We start from the raw sequence: 26,463 nt of genomic DNA, 5'->3' as shown, positions 1-26,463 counted from the left end.
ACTTGTTCCTACTACATCCATCAGAAATTAACAGACCATAGTCATTTCTGGGCATCCCCAGAACGTTAAATAGCTTATCTGTTCTTCTTGGATTATTGTTCCCCCTTCCTTAATTGCTCTCTACTGCTAGTTCCCCTACATTCTACATTATAAACCATTTGTTTTACATTTTTCAAAGTTCACATTAGTGGTAGCATATAATATTTCTCTTTTTGTGCCTGGCTTATTTCGCTCAGCATTATGTCTTCAAGGTTCATCCATGTTGTCATATGTTTCACCAGATCGTTCCTTCTTACTGCCGCGTAGTATTCCATCGTGTGTATATACCACATTTTATTTATCCACTCATCTGTTGAAGGACATTTGGGTTGTTTCCATCTCTTGGCAATTGTGAATAATGCTGCTATGAACATTGGCGTGCAGATATCTGTTCGTGTCACTGCTTTCCGATCTTCCAGGTATATACCGAGAAGTGCAATCGCTGGATCGAATGGTAGCTCTATATCTAGTTTTCTAAGGAACTGCCAGACTGACTTCCAGAGTGGCTGAACCATTATACAGTCCCACCAACAATGAATAAGAGTTCCAATTTCTCCACATCCCCTCCAGCATTTGTAGTTTCCTGTTTGTTTAATGGCAGCCATTCTAACCGGTGTTAGATGGTATCTCATTGTGGTCTTAATTTGCATCTCTCTAATAGCTAGTGAAGCTGAACATTTTTTCATGTGTTTCTTGGCCATTTGTATTTCCTCTTCAGAGAACTGTCTTTTCATATCTTTTGCCCATTTTATAATTGGGCTGTCTGTACTATTGTCATTGAGTTGTAGGATTTCTTTGTATATGCAAGATATCAGTCTTTTGTCAGATACATGGTTTCCAAAAATTTTTTCCCATTGAGTTGGCTGCCTCTTTACCTTTTTGAGAAATTCCTTTGAGGTGCAGAAACTTCTAAGCTTGAGGAGTTCCCATTTATCTATTTTCTCTTTTGTTGCTTGTGCTTTGGGTGTAAAGTCTAGGAAGTGGCCGCCTAATACAAGGTCTTGAAGATGTTTTCCTACATTATCTTCTAGGAGTTTTATGGTACTTTCTTTTATATTGAGATCTTTGGTCCATTTTGAGTTAATTTTTGTGTAGGGGGTGAGGTAGGGGTCCTCTTTCATTCTTTTGGATATGGATATCCAACTCTCCCAGCCCCATTTGTTGAAAAGACCATTATGGCTCAGTTCGGTGACTTTGGGGGCCTTATCAAAGATCAGTCGGCCATAGATCTGAGGGTCTATCTCTGAATTCTCAATTCGATTCCATTGATCTATATGTCTATCTTTGTGCCAGTACCATGCTGTTTTGGCAACTGTGGCTTTATAATAAGCTTCAAAGTCAGGGAGTGTAAGTCCTCCCACTTCGTTTTTCTTTTTTAGAGTGTCTTTAGCAATTCGAGGCATCTTCCCTTTCCAAATAAATTTGATAACTAGCTTTTCCAAGTCTGCAAAGTAGGTTGTTGGAATTTTGATTGGGATTGCATTGAATCTGTAGATGAGTTTGGGTAGAATTGACATCTTAATGACATTTAGCCTTCCTATCCATGAACATGGAATATTTTTCCATCTTTTAAGGTCCCCTTCTATTTCTTTTAGTAGAGTTATGTAGTTTTCTTTGTATAGGTCTTTTACATCTTTGGTTAAGTTTATTCCTAGGTACTTGATTTTTTTAGTTGCTATTGAAAATGGTATCTTTTTCTTGAGTGTCTCTTCAGTTTGTTCATTTCTAGCATATAGAAACATTACTGACTTATGTGCATTAATCTTGTATCCTGCTACTTTGCTAAATTTGTTTATTAGCTCTAGTAGGTGTATCATTGATTTCTCAGGGTTTTCTAGATATAAGATCATATCATCTGCAAACAATGACAGTTTTACTTCTTCTTTTCCAATTTGGATGCCTTTTATTTCTTTGTCTTGCCGGATTGCCCTGGCTAGCACTTCCAGCACAATGTTGAATAACAGTGGTGACAGCGGGCATCCTTGTCTTGTTCCTGATTTTAGAGGGAAGGCTTTCAGTCTCTCACCATTGAGTACTATGCTGGCTGTGGGTTTTTCATATATGCTCTTTGTCATGTTGAGGAAGTTTCCTTCAATTCCTACCTTTTGAAGTGTTTTTATCAAAAAGGGATGTTGGATTTTGTCAAATGCTTTTTCAGCATCTATTGAGATGATCAATTGATTTTTCCCTTTCGAGTTTTTAATGTGTTGTAATACATTGATTGTTTTTCTTATGTTGAACCATCCTTGCATGCCTGGAATGAACCCCACTTGGTCATGGTGTATGATTTTTTTAATGTGTCTTTGGATTCGATTTGCAAGTATTTTGTTGAGGATTTTTGCATCTATATTCATTAGGGAGATTGGCCGGTAGTTTTCCTTTTTTGTAGCATCTTTGCCTGGTTTTGGTATTAGATTGATGTTAGCTTCATAAAATGAGTTAGGTAGTGTTCCATTTTTTTCAATGTTTTGAAAGAGTTTGAGTAAGATTGGTGTCAGTTCTTTCTGGAAACTTTGGTAGAATTCCCCTGTGAAGCCATCTGGCCCTGGGCATTTATTTGTGGGAAGATTTTTGATGACTGATTGGATCTCTTTGCTTGTGATGGGTTGGTTGAGGTCTTCTATTTCTTCTCTGGTCAGTCTAGGTTGTTCATATGTTTCCAGGAAATTGTCCATTTCTTCTACATTATCCAGTTTGTTGCCATACAGTTGTTCATAATATCCTCTTATAATTTTTTTAATTTCTTCAGGATCTGCAGTTATGTCACCTTTTTCATTCGTTATTTTGTTTATATGGGTCTTCTCTCTTTTTGATTTTGTCAGTCTAGCTAGGGGCTTGTCAATCTTGTTGATCTTCTCAAAGAACCAACTTTTGGTGATATTTATCCTCTCTATTGTTTTTTGTTCTCTATGTCATTTATTTCTGCTTTAATCCTTGTTATTTCTTTCTTGTACTTGGTTTAGGATTGGTTTGCTGTTCATTTTCTAGCTTCTTCAGTTGATCCATTAGTTCTTTGATTTTGGCTCTTTCTTCCTTTTTAATATATGCGTTTAGTGCTATAAATTTCCCCCTTAGCACTGCTTTTGCTGCATCCCATAGGTTTTGGTATGTTGTGTTCTCATTTTCATTCGTCTCTATATATTTAGCAATTTCTCTTGCTATTTCTTCTTTAACCCACTGATTGTTTAGGAGTGTGTTGTTTAACCTCCAGGTATTTGTGAATTTTCTAAGTCTCTGATGGTTATTGACTTCTAATTGTATTGCATTGTGGTCAGAGAATGTGCTTTGAATAATTTCAATCTTTTTAAATTTATTGAGGCTTGTTTTATGTCCCAGCATATGATCTATTCTGGAGAAAGTTCCGTGAGCACTAGAAAAGTATGTGTATCCTGGTGATTTGGGATGTAATGTCCTGTAGATGTCTGTTAAATCTAATTCATTTATCAGATTGTTTAGGTTTTCAATTTCCTTATTGGTCTTCTGTCTGGTTGATCTATCTATAGGAGAGAGTGATGTGTTGAAGTCTCCCACAATTATTGTGGAAACATCAATTGCTTCCTTTAGTTTTGCCAATGTTTCTCTCATGTATTTTGTGGCACCTTGATTGGGTGCATAGACATTTACGATTGTTATTTCTTCTTGCTGAATTGCCCCTTTTATTAGTATGTAGTGGCCTTCTTTGTCTCTCAAAACATCCCTGCATTTGAAGTCTATTTTATCTGAGATTAATATTGCTACACCTGCTTTCTTTTGGCTGTAGCTTGCATGAAATATTTTTTTCCATCCTTTCACTTTCAGTTTCTTTGTGTCCCTGTGTCTAAGATGAGTCTCTTGTATGCAACATATTGATGGTTCATTTTTTTTGATCCATTCTGCGAACCTATATCTTTTAATTGGGGAGTTTAATCCATTTACATTCAACGTTAAAACCGTGAAGGCATTTCTTGAATCGGCCATCTTATCCTTTGGATTATGTTTGCCATATTTTTCCCTCTCTCTATTAATATCCTTTATTGTACCCATACCGAATCTCTTTAGTACTGAACCTTTCTCCAAGTCTCTCTGTCCTGTCTTTGTTTCTCTGTCTGTAGGGCTCCCTTTAGTATCTCCAGTAGGGCAGGTCTCTTGTTAGCAAATTCTCTCAGCATTTCTTTGTCTGTGAAAAATTTAAGCTCTCCCTCAAATTTGAAGGAGAGCTTTGCTGGATAAAGTATTCTTGGCTGGAAATTCCTCTCACTCAGAATTTTAAATATATCGTGCCACTGCCTTCTCGCCTCCATGGTGGCTGCTGAGTAGTCACTACTTAGTCTTATGCTGTTTCCTTTGTATGTGGTGAATTGCTTTTCTCTTGCTGCTTTCAGAACTTGCTCCTTCTCTTCTATGTTTGACAGTGTGATCAGTATATGTCTCGGAGTGGGTTTTTTTGGATTTATTCTATTTGGAGTTCGCTGAGCATTTATGATTTGTGTATTTATGTTGTTTAGAAGATTTGGGAAGTTTTCCCCAACAAATTTCTTTGAATACTCTTCCTAGACCTTTACCCTTTTCTTCCCCTTCTGGGACACCAATGAGTCTTATATTCGGACGTTTCATATTATCTATCATATCCCTGAGGTCCATTTCGAGTTTTTCAATTTTTTTCCCCATTCTTTCTTTTATGCTTTCATTTTCCATTCTGTCATCTTCCAGGTCACTGATTCGTTGTTCAACTTCCTCTAGTCTTGTACTATGAGTGTCCAGAATCTTTTTAATTTGGTCAACAGTTTCTTTAATTTCCATAAGATCATCCATTTTTTTATTTAGTCTTGCAATGTCTTCTTTATGCTCTTCTAGGGTCTTCTTGATTTCCTTCATATCCCGTACTATGGTCTCATTGTTCATCTTTAGTTCTTTGAGTAGCTGCTCTAGGTGTGTCTCTTCTGGTCTTTTGATTTGGGTGCTTGGGCTTGGGTTATCCATATCGTCTGGTTTTTTCATATGCTTTATAATTTTCTGTTGTTTTTGGCCTCGTGGCATTTGCTGAACTTGATAGGGTTCTTTTAGGGTTTGTAGACCAGTTGAAGTCCTTATCTCTAATTTATCAGATCTACAGCTTCGTGGAGTACACTTTCTCTAACTAACCAGCAGGTGGCGTCCACGAGCCACCTGTTCTCCACAAGCCAGATCTCCCCTGCTTAGCCTTTTTAGTGAGTGGGGGAGTGAGTCTTGTGGGGCCCAATTGGTGTACCAAGCTTGCGTGTGTAGTTGGTGTTGCCTGCCCTGTATGTGGGGCGTGTTTCTGGGCAGTCGGGGAGGGGGGGTGGCCGTAACAATCAAATCTCCCTGATGATCCTAGAGTTTTAAAGCTACTGCAATAGTCTAATCCTTCAGTTCAGTCCTGCCACAGTTTGTCTCTGCCACTGACCCACAAGTCTTTGGTATTGGCGTATGGCTCCTGAGACTTGCAAGTGGGCCCCTCTTCCAGGCTGTGCACACCGGGTCCTCTGTTGAGGGATGACTGTGCTATGTCACAGGTGAGTGCCGTCCCCCCAGGGCAGTTCTGGGCTGCTGGGCTGTGTTGGGAGGCTCCCAGTCTGCTCAAATGATGGCTGAATGGGGCTCTGTTAATTCACACTGCTCCCCCTTCCCAGCTCTGGGACATTCAGCTGAGGTTGCAGGGAAGGCTAATGTCCACGCCCAGTTTTGTGGTGTGTGCCTGTTATTTGAAGCACTTCCGTCACACTGGGTTGTCTGGGGCAGCTCTGGGCTATGGGGCTGGCGATGGGCAGGAGTGTTTCCTGTCCACCAGGATGGTGGCTGTGAGCAGACACCCCCCTTTTCTTGGGAAGTTGTGTTGTTTAGTGAATTTTCTCAGCCACTGGATTATTGCCTTTTGTCTCAGAGCTCTCTTAGTTCTGCTCTTGACTTGATGTGCCCAAATTTCAATTCTTTGAAGCTTTCTGTATTGAGCTTCTTAGAGTAATTGTTTTAGAAAAAGCAAAAAGGATTTAAAAAAAAAAAAAAAAAACAAAAAACAAAAAACAAAAAAAAACGGCCCTCCTCAGAGATCTAATGGGTTATTGAAATGCTAATAGACAAAGCAACCAGGGCCATTAAGGAAAGGTGCACAGGGCAGAGAGATCAGCCTTGCTTCGGGATTTGCATATGCGCCTCAAGGCCTGATCTCCGCCCTTCCCCTTTCTGTGTTCACCAGAACTCCAAAAATCCTCTGCTTTTATTTTGGAGTTTTTCGTGTTGTTTTTTTTCTATGCCTGTCTCCTCTCTGCTGGGCTGGCTGCTCTCAGAGTCTCTGGTGTCTGGTCTCGGTCTATCTATGGTTGGAGTTTGAATCAGTAGAATGAGTTTCCGATAAGAGCAGCCACTGCAATTCTCCCTTCTCCTTCCTGGAGCTGACAGCCCCTCCTCCCCCGGGACTGAGCCTGGCAGGGAGGGGCGCGGGTCCCCTGGCCGCAAAAACTTACAGATTTCGCTGATCTCAGCAGTTCCACGTTTTCATGAGTGTTGTATGAAGTATGCCCAAAGACAGATTGCTCTGTGGTGTCCAGTCCACGCAGTTCCTGGCTTTTTACCTACTTTCCTGGAGGAGTAACTAAAACATACAGCTCACCAGTCTGCCATCTTGCCCCGCCTCTCCCGCATCTTATTGTTTTTGACCCAGCATTTCAGGCTGTCAGGATCACTCTGGATTCTCATTCTGTCATCTCTGGTATTGACTCTCCTCCCCGAATCGTGAAATCTACACTTTTGATCAGGGTGCCTCCTGGGTTTTCTTCTAGTGATAAAGCAGAAAATCAAGGATAGAGCCCTTGGCACTCTTGGCAAGGAACTTCCCTCTGTTTACTTTTTTTATCTCAGGGTTCCTTTTGACTGAACCAGAGGGAAGTGTAAAGGAAAACATTAAGGAAAAGCTGTCCACTGTCCTTAAGCTGTGTCTGTTTCTCTTCTATCGCACACTGTTGCTTCTCTTGGGTCCTCTGTCATTTAGATTCACTGCTGCACTGCGTCTTCTAAGAGGAAGCTTAATTGAGTCTTGCCACAGACACATCTACCTCTAGTTCCACTGCCAAGATTTATTGACTTCTGTGGTCACTGAACCTGCATCCCCTGTTACCTTCTCTTTCTCCAGTGTCATTACCTTATAGGACTGGCTTGGTAGTATACCCCATAAATTTAAGGAACAATGTCTGCTTCTAATCATCCATTTTTTTAAAATTTTATTTTGAAATAAATTCAAAGTTATAGAACAGTTGCAAAAACAATACAAACCCCATACACAGAACTCCAGCATACCCTGACCCCCCTCCCCCGATACCCCGATCTACAAACTTTAACATGCTGTCACACCGCCATTTCTCTTTCCCTCCCTCCCTCCCTATCTATCATCCATCATCTATTGCTCTGTCTTCTGAACATATCTAATCATCCATTTTTTCCCTGTGTTTTTGTGGAAAATTCAGAGCAAGTATCCTGAAGAATCTTAGCTTTTATGTGAGCTTCAAAAGCATTTAAGCAAATGATGATTGGCTGTTTGCAGGGTTTATGGAGTAATGGCTTCCTTCTGAGCTGCTCCCGTGCTCTGAAAGTAACTGTGGCCATGAGGGGTATTTGTAAGGGCAGCAGTTTTCAAGGGAGTCCTTGGATCACAACTGTTTTTATAATATTACATTATTGGCCTTTTCACAATTGACATTTGCACTGATGGTGCAAAAGCAATGAAATGGCTGGCACCATAGCACAAATCAAGGGAGTAGTACTAAACTAATAATAGCTATTGCAGTCTCCACTGCTACTTGCTTTCAGAGGGGGTGGAAAGCTCATTTCACTTAAGAATGACCTTGATGAAATATCAAGAACTATTAATTTTATTAAATCTCAACCTTTGAGTACATCTGTGTGATGAATGGAAAGCATGCATAAAACACTTTTGTGTACTGGTTGTCTTGATGAAAAAGTACTGTGTGCGACTGATAGTTTGAGTTGCAAGCTGAACTAACCACTTTTTTCTGTGGAATATCATTTTTACTTGAAAGAATATCAGACTATAGTTACTTATATTTGGGTTTTTGGCAGACACTTTCTTGAAAATGAATGAATTCAGACTATCACTTCAAGGAAAACAACTGATAGTATTTGTTACCAGTGACAAAATTTGTGCTTTCAAGTGAAAATTGGAATTTAGGAAAATTTTTATCCTCTGCTGTCAGCTTGACACTTTCCCAATACTTAAAAGACTTCTGAGATAAGCTGGAGTGATATTAACAAATTTGATTTTTAAAATATTTTATAATAAAATGTTTCAGTATTTGAAAGATCTGTATGACTCAGTTAAACAATGTTTTCTAAATGATCAGTGCAGATGTTACACATTCATGCATGGCTAAAAGATCCACTCAAAGTACAAGATGGGCCAGTGGATTTTAATGTACCAGAGTGCAAAAAGTTCATTGATTCTGCTTTTTAGTTTACCCACTGCAGTAATCTTTAAGAAACTACGATTTGTCAAGTTTTAGCATAGAATTACAGACTATCCATAGTTATGTGATAGTCTGTGTAAGGCCATATTATCTTTTGCAACATATTGAATGCAGAAGCAGATGTGAGAATTCAGCTATGTTCTGTTAAGCCAGACATTGAAGAGATTTACAAAAATGTAAAATATCCACTCTCTCACTAAATTTTTTGGAGTCATTTTTATTTTAAAAAATTATGTATTTCAATATGTAATAGGTTTATTTTTGTTATTTTTAAACTGATAAATATTTTTAAAGTTTCTCAATTTTAATTTCTCATTATAGTCCACAGGAACAAAAGTTCTTTGGGGTCCTTAATGATTTTGTTCAAAGCGTCCTGAGACCAAAAGTTTGAGAACCATCATGTTAGGGAATAGGCATCTTCAGTCTCTTGAGGTTATGATGACTGTGTAAGAACAGTGAAAGTGAGTGGAAGGCTGCCTGCTTCTTTTTCCTTTGCCTCTTGATCTCATCTGAGACTTATTTGGCCAGATGCTTGTGGCTATTTAAGATGTCCATTAGTTCTGGGCAACTCATGCCAAATAACTGTTTTATTTGGATGTGTTCATATAAACAAACCTAATGAAAAACCTTCAGGTGAGAAGGAAGAGAAATAATCATGTGTGCATCATGGCTGCAACTCATGTTTAGATTTTTGTTATTTTCCATTCTTGGAGCCGCTGGTGCTACAGGCCCTGAGAATTATTACAAGGTTAAATCTACGTGTTCCAGGTCAGGAGCTTTAGAATGAAAGGTACCTCTCAGCTGCACATTTTGCTGTGATTCTGTCTCTCCAGCATGTGGGGAGGAGTGTAGAACTGGGTGAAGTCTGGTCAAGAATGACTTGTTGGTTTCCTCCAACACAGCAGTATGCTGTTGTCTGCACTACTATTGAGGATGGTTTATTGGGATCTCACCCTTTGGAGCACTGTTTTGTGGTTTAGGAGAGAAGAGACAGAAAAGATGAAACTCCCTTTATCTGGTTACTCAAAAAATTTTATTCCCATGTAGCTAGAACATATGCTTGTACATCATGCCTGTCCCAGAAGCCTAAAGTCATGATTAGAGGATCATGAACAATCTACGGTAGGCGGGCAAATAGTACTTTCTCTTCTGGCAAATTGACATATGTACTTATGAAGTTCCTAGGTCTCTCTTATGACATGAGGTGAAGTAGCCGTCAAAAGATTGTGTTCTACACTCTGGTCCATCTCACTTAAGTATGTGACTCACTCTCTGATTGAGATATTCTTCACATGACCTCTATGAATGCATTACACAGGGGAGGGTCAGTGGATCCCAGAAACTAGGTGAGATTTTGTGCATGCATGTATCTGTGAGAGGGTTCGTGGCTTTTAGTAAATTCTCAACAGGGTCTGGGTCCCTAGACAGGTTAAAAACTGCTAAATAGACTGTTATGAAGAGACAATGAGGGAGTATTAGACTGGTTTAATACAGTTGTTTTTAATTTTCTTTTGATCAACAAAAACCTCTTTTTTTTTTAAACTATTATATTATATTATTTTTTAAAAAGCCAGTCCATTTCTGGTATTTTGCATAATGGCAGCTTTAGCAAACCAGAACAGTGGGTCACATCTAAATTGAAATAACCCAACTAAAAGGTCCCACCTACCATAGGTGTACAACCACAGAAATGGATTAAAAGAACATGATCTTTTCTGGGAAAAACCTCTTATTACTTTGCCTCAACAGATTATCCAGAAATCCTGTAATGTCATCAACCTAATCATGGCTTCTGATCAACCTTTTGAAATAATACATGGACCAGTGATACCTCCCTGAGGCCCCCCATATCACCAGCCTCAGAAGCAGCCTTGTCATAGATACATTGCCAGTTTTTTTTATTATGTCTTTAAATATTGGGAACCTAAATACCTTGGGGGGCTCTCAGCTACCCAGTGGGCCTCGTTAGTGATCCCTGGTGGTATGCCCTCCTTGGGTCTGCCTGGACTTGGTGATGCTGTTAGCATGCATTTGTTTTCCTTGTGTCATGAGCCACTGTTGGAACCAACTCTTCTCATATGATTATGGCAGTTTATTTAGGGGAATCATATTCCCTTATTGAGAAGGTTTTCTTGTTGTTGGTCTGCTCGCATCATTGGGCAATGGGAAGTCTGACTTTCTTCGTCATCTAGCTCACTGCTGACTCTGAATCCGTGCATTGGACAACCAAGGGGAGCAACATGCCTCTTAGCTCTACTTCAGTCTCGGATGCGATGCCTGACTGATGCAGCATTGCAGCTGCACACTGCAGGCTGGCCGAGAGTCAGTGGGGACTGACAGGAGCAGGGTCTGAGATCGCCGGCCATTAGGACAACCTTCTCTAGAAGTGCCTTTAGTGTGGTTCTAGAATAGAAGGGAAGTGGAAGGTAAAAACTTACTAGAATTCATAGCAGAAGGCTTTTATAGAGTTAGCCTTTTATAGAGTTAGTTTTTCATAGTGTGATATGTTCTTTAGCTACTTTCTTGAGGGATTTTAGTTTATTTATTTTATGCTTTTTACTTATTTAAGATGTAATTTGCTTACAAAAAGATGTACAGCTCTCTGCTCAGTTCAGTGACTTTTGACCACTCCTGGGACATTAAAAAAAAAACAAAAAACAGCAGCTTTGTTGAGGTATAATTTACATGCCATACTAGTATTTAAAGTGTACAATCCAGTGTTTTTTTAGTATATTCACAGAGTTCTGCAACCGTCACCACAGTCAATTTTAGAATATTTCATCACCTCAGAAATAAACCCCATACCCTCTTACTATCACCCTCCCATACCCCCATGCCTTCACACTCCCCAGCCCTAAGCAACCATTGATTGAATTTCTGTCTATAGATTTCCTCTTTCTGTATATTTCATATGAATGGAATCATCAATATGTGGTCTTTTGTGACTGGTTTCTTTCACTTAGCATAATATTTTCAAGGTTCATCCATGTTGTAGCATGTATCAATACTTCGTTCCTTTTTATAGCCAGATAATGTTCTGTCATATATAGTTACACCACATTTTGTTTATCCGTTCATCAGTTGATGGACAGTTTGGTTGTTTCTGCCTTTTGTCTATTATGAATAATGCTGCTGTAACCATTTGTGTACAAGTTTTTGTGTGGATATATGTTTTCATTTCTTTTGGGTATATATTTGGGTTATTTTTTTTAAATGAATACTGAAAATGTATTTTGAATCACTTTTTCATACGACACTTAACAGTTTGAGGATGGAAGAATTTCATTCTCTCTGTTGTTCTTGTTATCTTATCACAGCCTTTCTCTGTTTTTGATCATGATACTGTCTTTGTTAGATGGATTAGTGGGATCTCTTCTTAGTTGGTGGCCAGAGGGCACCTCCTTAGCTAACCACGCCCCAGAATGGATGCTTTCAGGACAGTGTGGTACAGTTCAGCCTGAGGCCTGCAGCCTTTGGTGTCTCTTTCTGGTTACTGAGATAGGCTTTGCAGCCTGGTTTTCAGGACCCTGCTTGACTATGAATGGAACAAGCGCCCTTTTTGCCCCATGTGGAGTGAGGTTGAGTACCCAGCTTAAGCACATTGTGGAAATGTTAAAACTCCAAGTGAGTCTAATGCCAACCAGTCTTTGCCATCACCCTAATTTCTTTAATTTTTATGTTTGACTCAAAATTCCGTCTGAAGCACATCAGGGAGGAAGGAGGAGTAAAGGATAATGGGTAGGTGGAAATGTTTTTAAGCCTTGAGGCTTTCCTTACACCCAGGGAAGGATTGTTTTGGAAATTTTTCACCTTTTAAGTGGCTGTCTCAGGCCTTTGCTTCTGTGTGTCACATAAATCATGATAGTAGTAACTCCTTAAAATGAATTACTGGCAACTCCTGGGCATTGCCTGGTGTTTTGAACCATGATTGCATTGCCTGACCTGCCAGTGGATTATGAAGCTATGAATTGCCTTTGTCTTATAGCAACTTGTAGGCATTTAGACCTTGGTCCTTGGAGGGAGGTGGACATGAGTCCTGACTTACCTGCCTTATAAGCTCTGTGACTTTGATAATAACTTCTCCAGGCTTCATTTCTTTATATGTGAGACAGTGGTAAAGACACCCTTTCCCCCATAGAGATTATTGTGAGGATCACTTAAGATGAAACCTGAAAGGGTCCCACCTGGCCCAGTGCCTGGAACAAGGTAGTCATTCTGTAAATGGTGGCCATCAATGCTATTGTTTTTATCATTGTCATGGTTACAAGATCATCCACGGAAGTCTCTGGGGAAGAAAGGGGCAATCTGTCTTCTTGCCAGCTTGCTTACTCTTTAACTTTAAAGAGGAAAGGTGAAAATCTAGGAAAAGGACTACATCTCTTCTAGATGGTTTGAATTTGCTCTTTTGCTGTTGGTTGAGAGAGACTTGTTAAGCACTTAAAAGATCTGTGGTACTTCCTGCCTCAGTGGGCACTTGTTCTACTTTCATCAGTAAGAAGTGCTTGTCAAAGTTGGAAGTTATGGTCATTTTCTTGACAGTGAGTAGGAGAAAGAGTAATCTCACAACAGAAGAGGTCAGCATTGTGGGTGCTCCTAAAGCAGGTATATATGAGGGACTCCTCCCTCCTCCATTTATTTGCCTTCCCTACTCCCTGATAAGTTTTTCAAACTCCTTATTCCCAGGCTTGATTCTGTAAGTTGGAGGGGGTGTGGGAGAGAATGCAGCTAGGACATCTGTAAAGCTCTGCAGGTGATTCTGGTGTTTTCCCCAATTAAGAAGTATTGCCATATAAAATTCAAATTTACTGCCTCACCCCTCCCCACCCAATCTCTGACTCTTCAAATGAAGAGACCAGTACTTGGAGAAGGAAGTGGTAGGCCAGGGTCAGGCACACTGAATTATGATGGTGTAGGGACCAGAATTCAGGTCTCCTGGCTCTCACCAAGCTCATTCTTTTACCATATTTGCTGTTCTTGTGGTAGGGCCAGAAATAGCCATCCTAGGCTTCATGAGCCTTCATTCCTCTGGGAGCCCAGCTCCTTCTGTCCAGTGAGCAGCGAGCTGTCAGCATTTTTAACTCCAGGAAAGTCTTCTTTGGAAGAAAAGCAAAGCTTGGGATTCCAGGTTGAGACCTGCTGCGTCACTGATCATTGCATAATGCTGAGGAAGTTTCACACTCCTCAGAGCTGGTTCATCTCCTGCTCAACATCCTGACTCATCATATGCATATGGCAGCATTGCTTCCAAGGGAGCCCAGGGCTCTCTGGCAGTCCTCAGGTCACCATTTGTTCCAGTTTTACTTTACAGAAGTCTGGATTTCTGCCAAATGTGGCAGCCACTGTGACACAGTATATGCCATATTTGGTATTGGGCCTGCCTATTGATTATTAATACTATCCCATCAAACGTTCACTGGTGCTTACTAGGTGCTGTTTGCTTTCCATGCAGTGTCTCATTAATTCCCCCAACAACCTTAAAGGTAGGCATTATTGGTCCTGTCTTACAGAGAGGTTGGCAACTTGTCACACAGTTAGTAAGCAGCAGAATTGGAATTTGGACCCAAGATGATCAGATGTACAGGGCCTGTGCTCTTAACCACTCTGCCATCCTGTTCCTTACTGCAGTAAATAAGCTAGCTTCCTGCCTTCACTGCCTGGGTTGTGACTAGAACTAGAAAAAGAAATGCCCCTTGGTAATGGGAACCTGAATCCTGCAAGCATCAGTCTCATAAACAGATGCCTTACATGTGACTGGAAATGGTTTCTGTTAATATTGATGGGCTTTAGGAAAAATCTTGAACTCTGCTCCATCTGGCTGCATTTCTTAATAGGCAAAATTCTGTATTTCACAAGATCCTTTTGCTAGTCATAACACATGCCCTGGAATGGCATGACACCTGTGTCTGTTGTGAATTTTCTTTAGTGATGCCCAGATGTGGACCCTACAGTCTCATTTCTTGAGTGGTTCATAGCCTGCCTCATTTCAGAGAGCATCTTAAAAGTCAGCCTGTAAGGTTAAGATTTGCTGGTGCATGACACTGGGGTGATACCAGACAAAGCTTTCACTCCCTTGCTCACATACCCTATGCTTGTCCTGTACTCCATTAAGGCCTATGGTGCCTTAACTCCTCTGCTTTCTCTCAGTTTGCTCCCGCCACCATCATTTCCTTCCCTATGAAAGGGAGGGGACCCATCATACTTTACCTTAAGATTTCTTTCTGCTGTCCTCAACTTCACCGCCTTGTAGTTCCGCCCTCTCACACAGCAAAAACCAATTGAGATCAGTCTGTTCACTCCCCCTGTCCACACCTTGGTTGTTCTACATTGATAAAGAAAAGTCTCACCACCTTTTATAGGGGATTTATTAATTTCCTAAGGCTGCTGTAACAAATTACCACAAATGTGGTAGCTTAATACAGCAGAAATTTATTCTCTCAAAGTTTCGTAGGTTAGAAGTCCAAAATCAAGGTATTAGCAAGGCCGTGTTCCCAATGAAGACTCTAGAGAAGAATCTTCTTTGCTTTTTCCTAGCCTCTGTGGTTGCCTGTAATCCTAGGTGTTCCTTGCCTTTTCGCTGTATCATTCCAATTTCTGCCTCCATCTTCACATGGCCATCTTCCCTCTCTCTGTCTGTGTATGTCTCCAACTCTCTCTCCTTATAAAGGTCATCAGTCATTGGATTTAGGACCCACCCTAATCCAGTTTGACCTCATCTTATGTCTGCAAAGACCCTATTTCCAAATAAGGTCATATTCACAAGTACTGGGGATTAGGACTTCAGCATACCTTTTTGGAGGACACAATTCCACTCACAACAGGGGCCTCCACAAATTCAAAGTCTTTTGACTTCATTTGAGCTTTTACTCCTGTTCTCCATTCTTTCTCCTCCAGAAAGATTGTTCTAAAATGTAGAACAGATCATGACTCTGCGCTACTTGAAATGTGGTACATGCATAAATGAAGTATTATTCAGCTGCAAAAAGGAATGACATTCTCATACATGGATAAACCTTGAAAACATTATGCTAAAAGTGAAATGAGCAATACACAAAAGGGCAAATATTGTATGAGTCCATGAAATATTGAGAATAAACAAATTCATGGAGACAGAAGGTAGATTAGAGGTTACTAGGGGTCAGTTAGAGGGTTGGGGGGTGGGTAGAAATGGAGAGTTATTGCTTGATGGGTATAGAGTTTCTTTTTGAGGTGATGAAAAAGTTGTGGTATTGAGATGGTGGTGATAGTAGCTAAACATTGTGAATGTAATTAATACCACTGAATTGCACACATAAAAATGGTTAAAACGGAAAATTTTGTGTTTTATGTGTATGTTACCACAGTTAAATAGTAATAACCCTGTGGAGGTTCCCTGGGGCCCTCAGGATCAAGTCCAGATTCCTTAACGTGGTTGAAAAGTTCATGGTCATCTGGATTGTACTTAATTTTCGGCTTTACTCCTAACCCAAATCTATTCCCTAACCTCTCCATGTCCAGCTGTCCTAAGTTGCTTTCCCTTAGCTGACATGATACTATCACCTCTAAGCTTTTATACCTACTGTTCACAAACATTCTTTCCACTTGCCTTCTCTCCAGTCTTGCTCACTCCTGAGCTCCATCCAAGCCTTTGCTTAGGCATCATTTCCTTTGGGAAATCCTCTCTTTCTACTCCTTTCTCTGCATCTGGGTTGGCAGCCCTTTCTTGAGTGTGTCTGTGGCAGCCTTGCTTATCCTTGACCTAGCACTTCTCGATGTTGCTGATGGCTCTTGATGAAGGTAGAAGTTTCATTTGTCAGGTTTTATTTTAGCAGACAAAATTCAGAAGAGATTTTTAAAGCATTTTGATTATTTAAATGTTCTCATTGTGTTGGGGTTTTTTTCTCACTTATTTACAAAGAAGAGAATTGAGTGTTCATTGTTAAGCAATAATTTAGCTTGTTTGGAAGGATCTCGGTTCCCATAGAGTAGCTGGTTTTGTGGGGCACAGTGCAGTACAATCTGGCCACTTCTTTGACCACTGGCAGTATGAACAGGAGTTGTGTATGCTTTGCTCTGCAACCCAAAAGGAATACTGGTTCATAAAAGTGTGCAAAGTTTTAAATTCTTGGTAATTTATTTATCCGGTATTTCTCAATTTTAATGTCTTGTTCTCAGTGAAGCCTTCCCCATCCATCTAGACTAGGAGGAATGTCTTGATTACATGCTCATATTACCCAATATTCTGTGTGCACTTATCATTCATTGAGTTTTATTATAATAACTGATGCAGTGCTTCTCTGTTCGCCATGGGACTGCAACCTCTGCTGGGGCAGAGACCGTGTCCATCTTATTCACTGCTGTGTCACCTGGCAGAGTATGGAATCAATAAATTTTTGTTGACTAAGTAAAACAATGGATGAGGACCAGAGAGATTTACTTTTTTTTTATTTGCAAATATATTTTTATTTTTTAAAAAGCAAATCTAGAAAAACAAAGAGAACAATTTAACATTGACCCAGAATTAACAACGTTAACATATGTCATCTTTTAGTCCTACACATTTCAAATCTTTCCTTTCTCATTAAAATAAATCAAACACAAAATGTCCCCTTCCCCATGCTTGTTCTCCTGTCTCTCTGCTCAGAGGAATTACTATCAAGAATTTTGATGTGTTTCTTTCCCATTTATGTTTTTATGTTTTTACTACATAATGTGTTTTTAAAACTTCAGTAGTTTTGTTCCTATGTGTTTTTAAAATTATGTAAATGACATTGTACCATCTAGTTATAATTTCATAGTTACTTGTGTTACTATTTGTTTAATGTTTGTCTCACTCGATTGTAAGCAGAGAGATTTAATTTAAAAAAATAATAACAAGGCTACCAAAGAGGTTGCTAGACAAGAAGGCCTCTGCTGACCTACCTACTTTAATTTAGTTTGTTCAAGTGTTTGTGTGTGTGAATCCATTGCAGCTCTAGATGTGGGTGTTTTATCCTCTCAGTTTTGGAAGTCAGAATGGCCCTGAAAATTTTTCTGAACCTCCCCTCATCATTGCATTCAGTTTCTCAGAGGAGGTTCTTGTAGATACTTATTGTTAGTTGATAATCACCTTGAGGATAATTTAGGATTCCAGGAATTTCCCTTGGAATTAAAAGCTTGATTGCCCTCCACTGATCATGAGCCAAAAGAGGGAAGAGGAAATTCTTACCTTCACCACCCACAGTCCCATTCTTAAACTGAATCAGTAATTAAATGCTGTTAAGCAAAAATTAATTTGCCCCCTGCTGGAAGGTTTATGATGAATGAAAGGATTGCTAATCGGGGAGGGAGCCAGGCTACCCTCTGTGGTCATCAATATTTCATAGCCGTAGGCGGTGGCAGAAGTTAGCTGTCCTGGCTCAGCTGACCTTGAGCAATCATGAAGACAGGACATAAACAGAGAAGTCATGTTTAAAGGGCCTGTTACAAGGCACTTAGCAAAAACCTAAGTGAAATTTGCAAAATGCACAGATGGGTTAACTGTATTCAGGCCCTTAGGTGTCAGGAGGCTCCCCCAGCTGGTGCTCTGGGACCACTCTTGAGACTGGTCCTGGTGGAGGGTGCAGGTACAGTTCTGTCAGCAGTAGTAGTGTGCTGGAAAAAGTTTAACATTGACTCTCTGGAGCCAAAAAAAAACAGTCCTGATTTGTAGTGTTTGCTAATTTCTGTAGTGTCAGTATCCTCCCATCATGGCCAGTTTCAAGCTGCTGAACCCAGAGTTGAGAGATGCACTAATTTGCCAGTGTGAGCTGAGCTCTAGACCGCTGAAGCTGGAACCCAGCGTGCAGCTCCCAGAACTCCCTGTTTCTTCCTGGTAATTGGGGGAGGTCCTGCCAAATGGTGGCATTTTCAGAAATACAGACATGTCCCTGGGCAGTATTCATCTGTGTTAGACTTGGTTTCTTGACTGCAAAGGTGCCTGAATGTGAATTGCTTTTAAAAATGAGAAAAGAAGTTAACAAGCCTTTCGTTTTTGTTCTTTCTTCTCCCTAGCCGCTATTAACTTAGCAAAGCTGAAACTTTTCAGACATTATTATGTCTTGGTGAGTAAAATATCCTAAAGCTGTAAATAAGATTAAATCAAGGAATAGAAACAAATTAACTTCCAAAGCATTGGTGAAACCATAAGGTGTTATGCTACCTGGGGACCTGTGAATTTCATTTTATAAAATCAAATTGTGCTCGTAGGGGATGTTGTTGCTGGTCAGTGGGCCACATTTTGAGTACCATGAACTAAGAGTTCAGGGAGATCAGGAAGAATCAGAAGAAGAATCTGTATTATAAGCAGTTTCCCAAGTCATTAAACTGTTTTTTATTTATTATTTCTAATGTTTATATATTTCATAGAATGAATAGACCATATTTTGCTTAACCATCCCACTAATGTCATTTGAATTGCTTCCAATTTTGTTATTATAAGTAATGCAGTGATTTACCAAAAAAAAAACAAAAAACAAAAAACAAATTGTGTCTTTTAAAATGTCTGAGTTACTTTTTAAATTTTAGTTTTGAATTTGGTTTTTAATACTTAGAAAAGCAATATGTGCTTTTAAAAAAAAAAAAAATATGTGGATTATATAAACACAGCAAAAGCCCTGTGTGATCCTGATCTTCTCTCCTACTCCTTCCCTTCCCCCAAGGTCATTACTGCTAACAGCTTAGTAATTATTCCTCTAGATTTTTTCCTGAGCATACACAGTACTAACTTTTGCTAGTTTCACTCATTTACAAAAGTGGGATTATACCATAATGTTCTTCTGTAGCTTTTTTTTCCCAACTTAAAATAGAGTATACAGTTTCCTCATATATAATAGGAAAATAAGAATACCAGTCTCACAGGAGAGGCTTGAGGATTTAAAGCAATAATGCATGTAAAGTTCTTAGCACAGTGCATGCCTGGCACAAGAGCAGTACATAGTAAAGGAGAATTTCTGTCCTCTTAAAAAAAATTATTAGAGTATAATGTATACTTTTTCTCTTCTTCCTTCAAATTTCCTTACAGAAAACTAGTTTCATGTTATGGTAAAAATATTTCCCTTAAGAACAGAAAACTTATGGCAGGTTTTGTAAAACCTAAAAACAGAACTACAATGGACATGAAAAGTCCTATAAGCATAGCACCGAAGTCAGGACTTGCTATAAGTTATTAGGATCATAATTTCTTGGAATGTATAAGGTAGAGATCTTTTAGAGTTTACTTCTTATCTCCTAAAAAAAAAATTTCCAAGTCTCTTCCAGCTGTGGTTTTGGCATTAACTGTCACTTTAGACAGTTCATTTGCTTGAGCAAGTAATTAGAGACATCAGCAGTAGTGAAGCCAGGGCAGACAGTCCTCTTGGGTTTGATTTTTTTTTGCCATGGCTTTTATGTCGTCCATCAGAACAGGTGCAGGAGGCAGCTCTCTCCTCGGGGGCAGTGTCTATGAAGAGTGTCCTTGATGGCCAGGCCAGGGGTAGTGAGCCTTAATGCCCTGAAACTGAGCAGGTGCAGGTCCCAGTGAGCAGTCCATGCTTCTGTGGCTGGCATGTTGAACCCTTGTCACAGGAGAAATGAAGGCATCCTCCTTGCCTGGAGTGCTTAGTATTAATTCTACTTCTTTGAATGTGTACCTCAAATATTTACAGTATCTGCTGGTGAAAGAGACTAAAAGTCAGTATTTTTCCCTGTGTGGCTTTATGTTGCTATTACTATTGGAAAATATTCCTCAGAGTGTGGAAGTAAAAATTATTACTCTTTGGGGATTGAAATCAATGGGTTATGTATATGAATAGGGTGAGGAAGGGGTTACTCAAGAGGCAAGAACAAGCATGGCAAAGTTTTGTCCTCTCTGTGGGTGTTTATCAATGTCTTGTTCACCTAGAGAGAGTGAAGAAATCCTTTTAAGTGTAACTAGCAGAGTAGTCCTCTTGTTCTATCACATTTATTGGCACTGCAAGCATCAATTTCCTTAGGGTAATTTTGGATTTTTATTTGTTTGTTTTGTTTTGTTTTGTTTTTGTAGTTAATTTGTAAAAGCAAATTGTTGGAAGAAAGTGGTGCCATAATTTCTATATTGATTTTATTTCTTATTTCTTTCTTCTTTATATAGATTGTATGTTACATATACTTCACAAGGATCATTGCATTTCTCCTCAAACTTGCTGTACCATTCCAGTGGAAGTGGCTCTACCAGGTATGCTGCTGGGATGGGACAGTGCCAGAGATCTTATTTCTGAGGATGTAAAGTCTTTAGGGTGCAGGAACAGTCACAGGTATAACTTAAGGTTGTTATAATTTATCTGAGAGTGATCAGTAAGATTTGCCATCCATTCTAGTCTGCGATTAAGATTATCTCTTTGTCTAGGAAAGCTTCTGGGTTGCATGAGAAGTATGGAAGGAATTTGCATTATTGATTTTAGTTCTCAGTTTTAAAAGTATTTGAACAGAAAAACCTCAAGCAGAGAAAGTAAGCTTTGTACTGTATAATTAAAAGGTAGGTAAGATTTGGTCTTTTCCTTCAGCTACAGGGCTTAGAATAGCTTTGAATCCAGGCCTCCCTTCTTCTTTATTAGTTCACTAATAACGTATCTTTGCAGTATACTAGAAAGCTTAACTACTAGAATAAACCACCAAATGATTTAGAGACTTCCGTTTTCTTTAAGAACTCACTTTGTGCTGTAGGCATTGGAGGAATATGTGGGTATATACTGAGCTTTTAAAAGATACCAATGAAGACTCTGGTTAAAGCAAGGATTTTTAAATGCTATCTCTGGACATAATGGCTGCTGGCTGAGGCTTCAGCAAATCTTCTAAGGAAAATGCTTTCTAGCAATGAACTCGGGCATTTGTGTAATCAGAGAATAGTGGATTGGATGGGGGAGTGTGTCAATGTGTTTAGTTCCACTGCCATTTAAAGAACAGTATTGCTAATCTTCATTTGGGTGGTTTTTTTTTTACATCTACAGCTCCTGGATGAAATGGCCACACTGGTATTCTTTGTTCTAACTGGGTATAAATTCCGCCCAGCTTCAGATAACCCCTACCTACAGCTTTCTCAGGAAGAAGATGACTTGGAAATGGAGTCTGTGTAAGAAATCTCCTCTGTCTTCCCTCTTTCTTTACCTGACCCCTTTGCCTAACTAAAAGCAGCACACTGTGAATTGGACCTGCTGCTCTCAGCATTTTGCTGCTCCAGAGGTGGTTCCTCTATTTTTAGTGAAAGGAAATGGACACTTTAGCCTCAGGCTCTCTTATTTAGTTTGAAGAACATATCTGCCTATCAGTGCTCAGTCTCTTCAGGGAAAATAGAACTTGCTGTCCTATTAAGCATAATTGGATCCTGCTTGAAATAATTCAGTTGCAAGAATATGGGAATATACTTGGCCTGTTCAGAACTGCTGAGAATGGGCACCCCTGCGTTCTTTTGGGCCCCTGCTGTTGGGAGCTTACATCTGAAAATGTAATCATCTGAATCATTTGTTAGCCTGCTAATTATTTTCAAACGTCATTTATCATCAGTTAACTAAGTGGATTTTCACAGCTAGCACACTGACTTTGACCTATATCTGAGTGTTGATATGTGCTTTTTTTGGTTCACAAGGTAAGTGACTCTAGGGTCCCATTTTCTGGGAAAGGGCATTCATTTTCTAAGAGAATGAACATATTTGCTTCTTAACTCATGAAATTTGATGAGCCAGATCAATTGTTGTGTTTGGTGATTAGCCTAAGGCTGAGTTTTTCCCTTCCTGTTTCACTTATATCAATTGTGCTGGCAACTTTTTGATTTTTTGCAATTCGAAGACTAAGACACAAGGCCCATGCTGGGCTGCGCTATGCTTGACTGTTGGACAGGTCAGGCAGCATGAGACAACTCTTTGTGTTCGCTCCATTACTGGAACAATAAATGGAAGGCAGGTCCTACTGATGGGCCCAAAACAGCATCTCCCTGTGCATAACAATAAATAACCTTTTTAGATAGTGGGATGTAAAGCAGGAGAACCATCAGATGTGCCTTTTCTAGAATTAGCAGAACCTAAGCAATGATTATTAAAGAGGCATAAGTGAAGAGTCAGTCTAATAAGCAGCAACAGCTGTAAGTAACCTTAAACATCATGTATTTACCCGTTCTCCTACTGAGAGATCTTTAGCTTGTTTCCATAAATGTCACTGCATAGTTTCTCCGGAGCAGGCAGCTCTAGAAGTAAAGTGGCTGTGTCATAGCACACTTTACTGAATTGCACTCCAAAATGGTTGTATGGGTTGACATTCCTGCCAGCAATGTAGGAGTTTCTGTTTCCTCATATCCTTTCCATCAGCTATTACATCTTGAAACATGAATACATTGTGAAGATATTTTTGTAGCATTGCAAAATCTTTTTTGTTTCAGTTTGGTAGGTTTTGTTTTTTTGTTTCTCTCTGATGATATTTGATGGCAGTGCTAAAGTAGCAAGAAATTCTATGTCTGTGTTAAAATCAGGGAAGGAAAGGGGGAGGGAGTAGACAGATAGACCACTGTAGTTTTGGGGACTAGGAGGAGTGTGTTCTTTATTCTGGTAAGATTTGAGAAGGGTTCCTATGTGAGGAATTTTGGAATGTTGGATCAAGGCTTATCTAGTTACCTCAGTTTACATACCTATTACAAGGAGAAGAAAACTCTGATTAAATTGAACATTTTCTTAGTATGAGCCATATTGTAATAATAAAGTAAGTTTTCCTTCAGTAGCAGAAAGGCTGCATGTATTACAACTATATAGAAAGAGTCAAACAGGTTTCAACTATCAGCCAAATGAGGGTTTTATTTAGGGCAATGGTATATTTAGTACTCAGTAGCCTAATTTTAGCCTGTGAAAAAGAAGTTTGTGAAGTATACTAGGTAAACAGAGGAACAAATGAAGTTCAGGAGCTGATTCAGGTGAAGCGCCTTTAAGTTGGCAAGGAAATTGTTCTGGGGAAGTTCTTCTTGGGTTTCTCTTTGGCCGAGAACTCTACTGTTGGAAAAGTTCTGTGAATTTATAAGATGTTACATAGCATAGCAGGCCTGAGATAGAGGCTCCAGCTGTCAACCTGTCATCCATATTCTTCTGCAGGTGAGTGGAAAGGCTAGTGCAGCTTCTCAGTGATGACACAGGTACCCAGGGCTGTCATCTCTTGCTTTTACTTGGGGAAGTGCTGTTTCTACATGGCATCTCTTAAATCCTCCAGAAATAATCCAAGCCACAGGCAAGCAGAGCCCTTTCCTCTGTTTTCTAGAAGATTGTTAGCTCCCTGTAAAGTTTTATAACTTTACAGTGCATACATTGGTGGGTGCTTCCTGAAGGAGGGAGCTAGGTCTGATCCCTGCCACAGAGCAAAGCAGCACTTTATGGGAAGTGATATTCCTTAAACCTTCTGCCCCTTTTCCCTGATACACACACCCCAAAACAAATCCAGATTTTTCTTAATGAGTCTTATCCATTGGGAGCACTTGAACTCCAATCTGGGTCACCCACTGACCTTCTTGACTGAGATTCTGGATAGTTCCTTTTTTACCTGTCCTCACCGCCTTCATCTGAAGTTGAGCTATGTGAGTGCAGTGCATTTGGGAGGTGAGTCGTGCCAATTGGTCCCAGGGCTGAGTCATGCTCCCTTTGGGGGTAGAGTGCTTCCAGGTGAGCTGCTCCCACCCTTCCTCCAGCCCAGGCCTGTGTGCAGGTGGCCTCCAGACCCTCTGCAGCTCAGCTCAGTGCAGCGAGAGGAGGCGCAGTCACCTTCTGCCCAGCCGTTGACCCACTAGGCTTAACACAGCTTCATCTTCTGAACTTGTATAATGAGGATGCAATTAGAAGTTACACTGCCTTTCTGTCTTTTTCCCCTTCTATTTTTTCAACATCTCTATTTGGGCTGAAGCTCAAAGAAGCTTACAAATTTGGTTAACAATTTATCATAAAAGAATTCAGCAAGTTAAAAAGTAGTGGATGTGATAGGTACAATAATATGGCAGTTATGGCAAAATATTAAAATTGGTGAATCTGGGTATCCGAGGGGGAATGATATGTTGGTGTTCTCTGAATGGAGTTTGTATTATCTTTGTAACTGTCCTGTAAGTTTGAAAGTGCTTCAAAATAAAAAGTTAAAAAGTATCAGATGCAATTTTAATTAACACATTTACTTGGTAGCCTCCTTTTATGGTATGCTTATTCTCAGTGACCTGAATTATTTCTGCCATCTTGAGAAGTGGAAGTGGGGAAGAGATATTTGGTGTGAATTTGTGGTTTGCAAGGTTGGAAGTTGTCTCCCTGGGGTTTCTGTTCCAGGATGCTGTCCTCAAAGTTGCCATTAACCTTTCAGTGCTTAAAGCATTCATTTGGGTGGATAGGGAAGAAAAGTGGAAATGGGAGAATTGGAGACTAATAGAATTGTGTCTTAACCAGGCCTCACTATATTTCAAGTCCAGAAAAATGAACATTTTTTGTTTGATTATAGAAACAGATTTGTTAATGGACCATATGGGCCCAGGCCACATTCGCTTGCAGTTTAATGTGTCAGAAGAAACAGTGGGTGCCTGAGACCCCCTTTCATATCTTTTCTGTGTTCATTGGGCCCTTTTGGTTGCAAGTACAGACTCAGTACTCTACAAGGAAAAGAGGATCACCACTTAGATATAGAAGGGACATGGGTGGTGGTCTTGGGTCCAGCTGCTCTCTCCATATCTGTTAGAGCCCTCTGATTGTTTTCTTGAGCACCTCTGCTACTCTTGGGTATCTCTACACTCCATTCTCCTCTCTATCTTCCGCAGACTCTCCAGTACAGATCCCACAGAGAGCACCTCTGCTTGGCTTATCACTGTTGTCCCCTCAGCACAGATCAGCTCTTGGGCTGCTGCCTCAAAGAACTGCTTCCCTCAGCAAGTACAGGAGGCAGGACAGCTGCTGGAATGGGCTTGGGGCTTGGCAGGCAGGGAGGCCAGCCTGTCCGTGCACTGTGATCGACTCTATCATCCCAATAGGAAGTTGTGACACACCAGCTTGTGCAGAAGCCCTGCCCTCGGGGAGTTCGTGGTCCAGTGTGGGGACAAGTATGACACAGTATAGATAGTGCTGTGATAGAGGTGTGCACCTGGAGCCAAGAGGAAGGGTATCTCACCTGCTTGGGGCAGTCAGGGCAGGCTTCCTGAAGGGTGCACAAGAACTAGACAAGGAATGAGCAGAGACAAGAACAGCAAGTATCACCCTTCCCTGGACCTCATTTTAACAGTAGGTACTGCCCTTCTCCAGACCTCGCTTTCCCCATCTGTAAAATGAGTAGTGGTTACAGTGATCTATGCAGTTCCGTGAGGCTGTGACTGAATCTGTAGAGTTTGAATTTAGACTAAAAATAATTGCTGCTCATTGCTTAATCCAAGCTTTGTAGAGCCCCTTTCCATGCTGCATTTAGGGCATTTGAGAATGGTTATCTGTGGTATAGATTGTTTGGATATTGCCTCTTCAGCTATTTGGCCCCTTTCACTGTTTGCACCAAAACTAGGACACCCAGGGAGGTGCATGGGAAGCTGCGAAGTTGCTGAAGCACCACCTTTTTGTGTGCCTGCCAGAGAGAGTTTAGGCTGTTAATCTAACCTAGGTCTCATTCTTTCACACTGCTGCATTGTCTGAAGCTTCAGCCACAAGGAGAGTCACTAACAAAGTCTGTAGGGGTTTACCCAGGCTGAACTGCTGCGCTTGGGCACCAGGCATCCCTTTAATTTCCCAAAAGGTTTGCTAGAGAAACAGGATGCAGTGGCCCGCCCAATATTACCACTGCCAGACTTCTTGACCTCCTTAAATTCATTTCAGCTGCTCACTCTCCTTGTCACATGCTGAACCTCTCATCATCACCTGTTCCGCCTCTGAAATCTCCTGAACTCACACAAGCCCTTACTCCCTTCATCCTTGATCTTAAACCATTTGGAGATTTCCATTCTCCCTCTACTCATTCTGGG

The 26,463-nt window shown here is 40.3% G+C and overlaps 1 protein-coding gene across 2 annotated transcripts in view; it reads left to right on the top strand.

Annotated features, from left to right (window-relative positions):
- The window catches only part of GPR107 (G protein-coupled receptor 107), a 105,708-nt gene that overhangs the window by 64,633 nt on the left and 14,612 nt on the right, over positions 1-26,463 (top strand). For both annotated transcript variants that reach the window (XM_037851007.1, XM_037851008.1), the window contains 3 exons: positions 18,522-18,571; positions 20,617-20,700; positions 21,473-21,594. In XM_037851007.1, the coding sequence (XP_037706935.1) occupies positions 18,522-18,571; positions 20,617-20,700; positions 21,473-21,594 (256 nt within the window). The remainder of the gene's footprint in view (positions 1-18,521; positions 18,572-20,616; positions 20,701-21,472; positions 21,595-26,463) is intronic.

This window comes from Choloepus didactylus, chromosome 10, assembly GCF_015220235.1.
Source record: "Choloepus didactylus isolate mChoDid1 chromosome 10, mChoDid1.pri, whole genome shotgun sequence".
NCBI classification, from domain to species: domain Eukaryota; kingdom Metazoa; phylum Chordata; class Mammalia; order Pilosa; family Megalonychidae; genus Choloepus; species Choloepus didactylus.
Note: the sequence above shows the minus strand (reverse complement) of the source record. Positions and strands in the feature narration are given on the sequence as shown.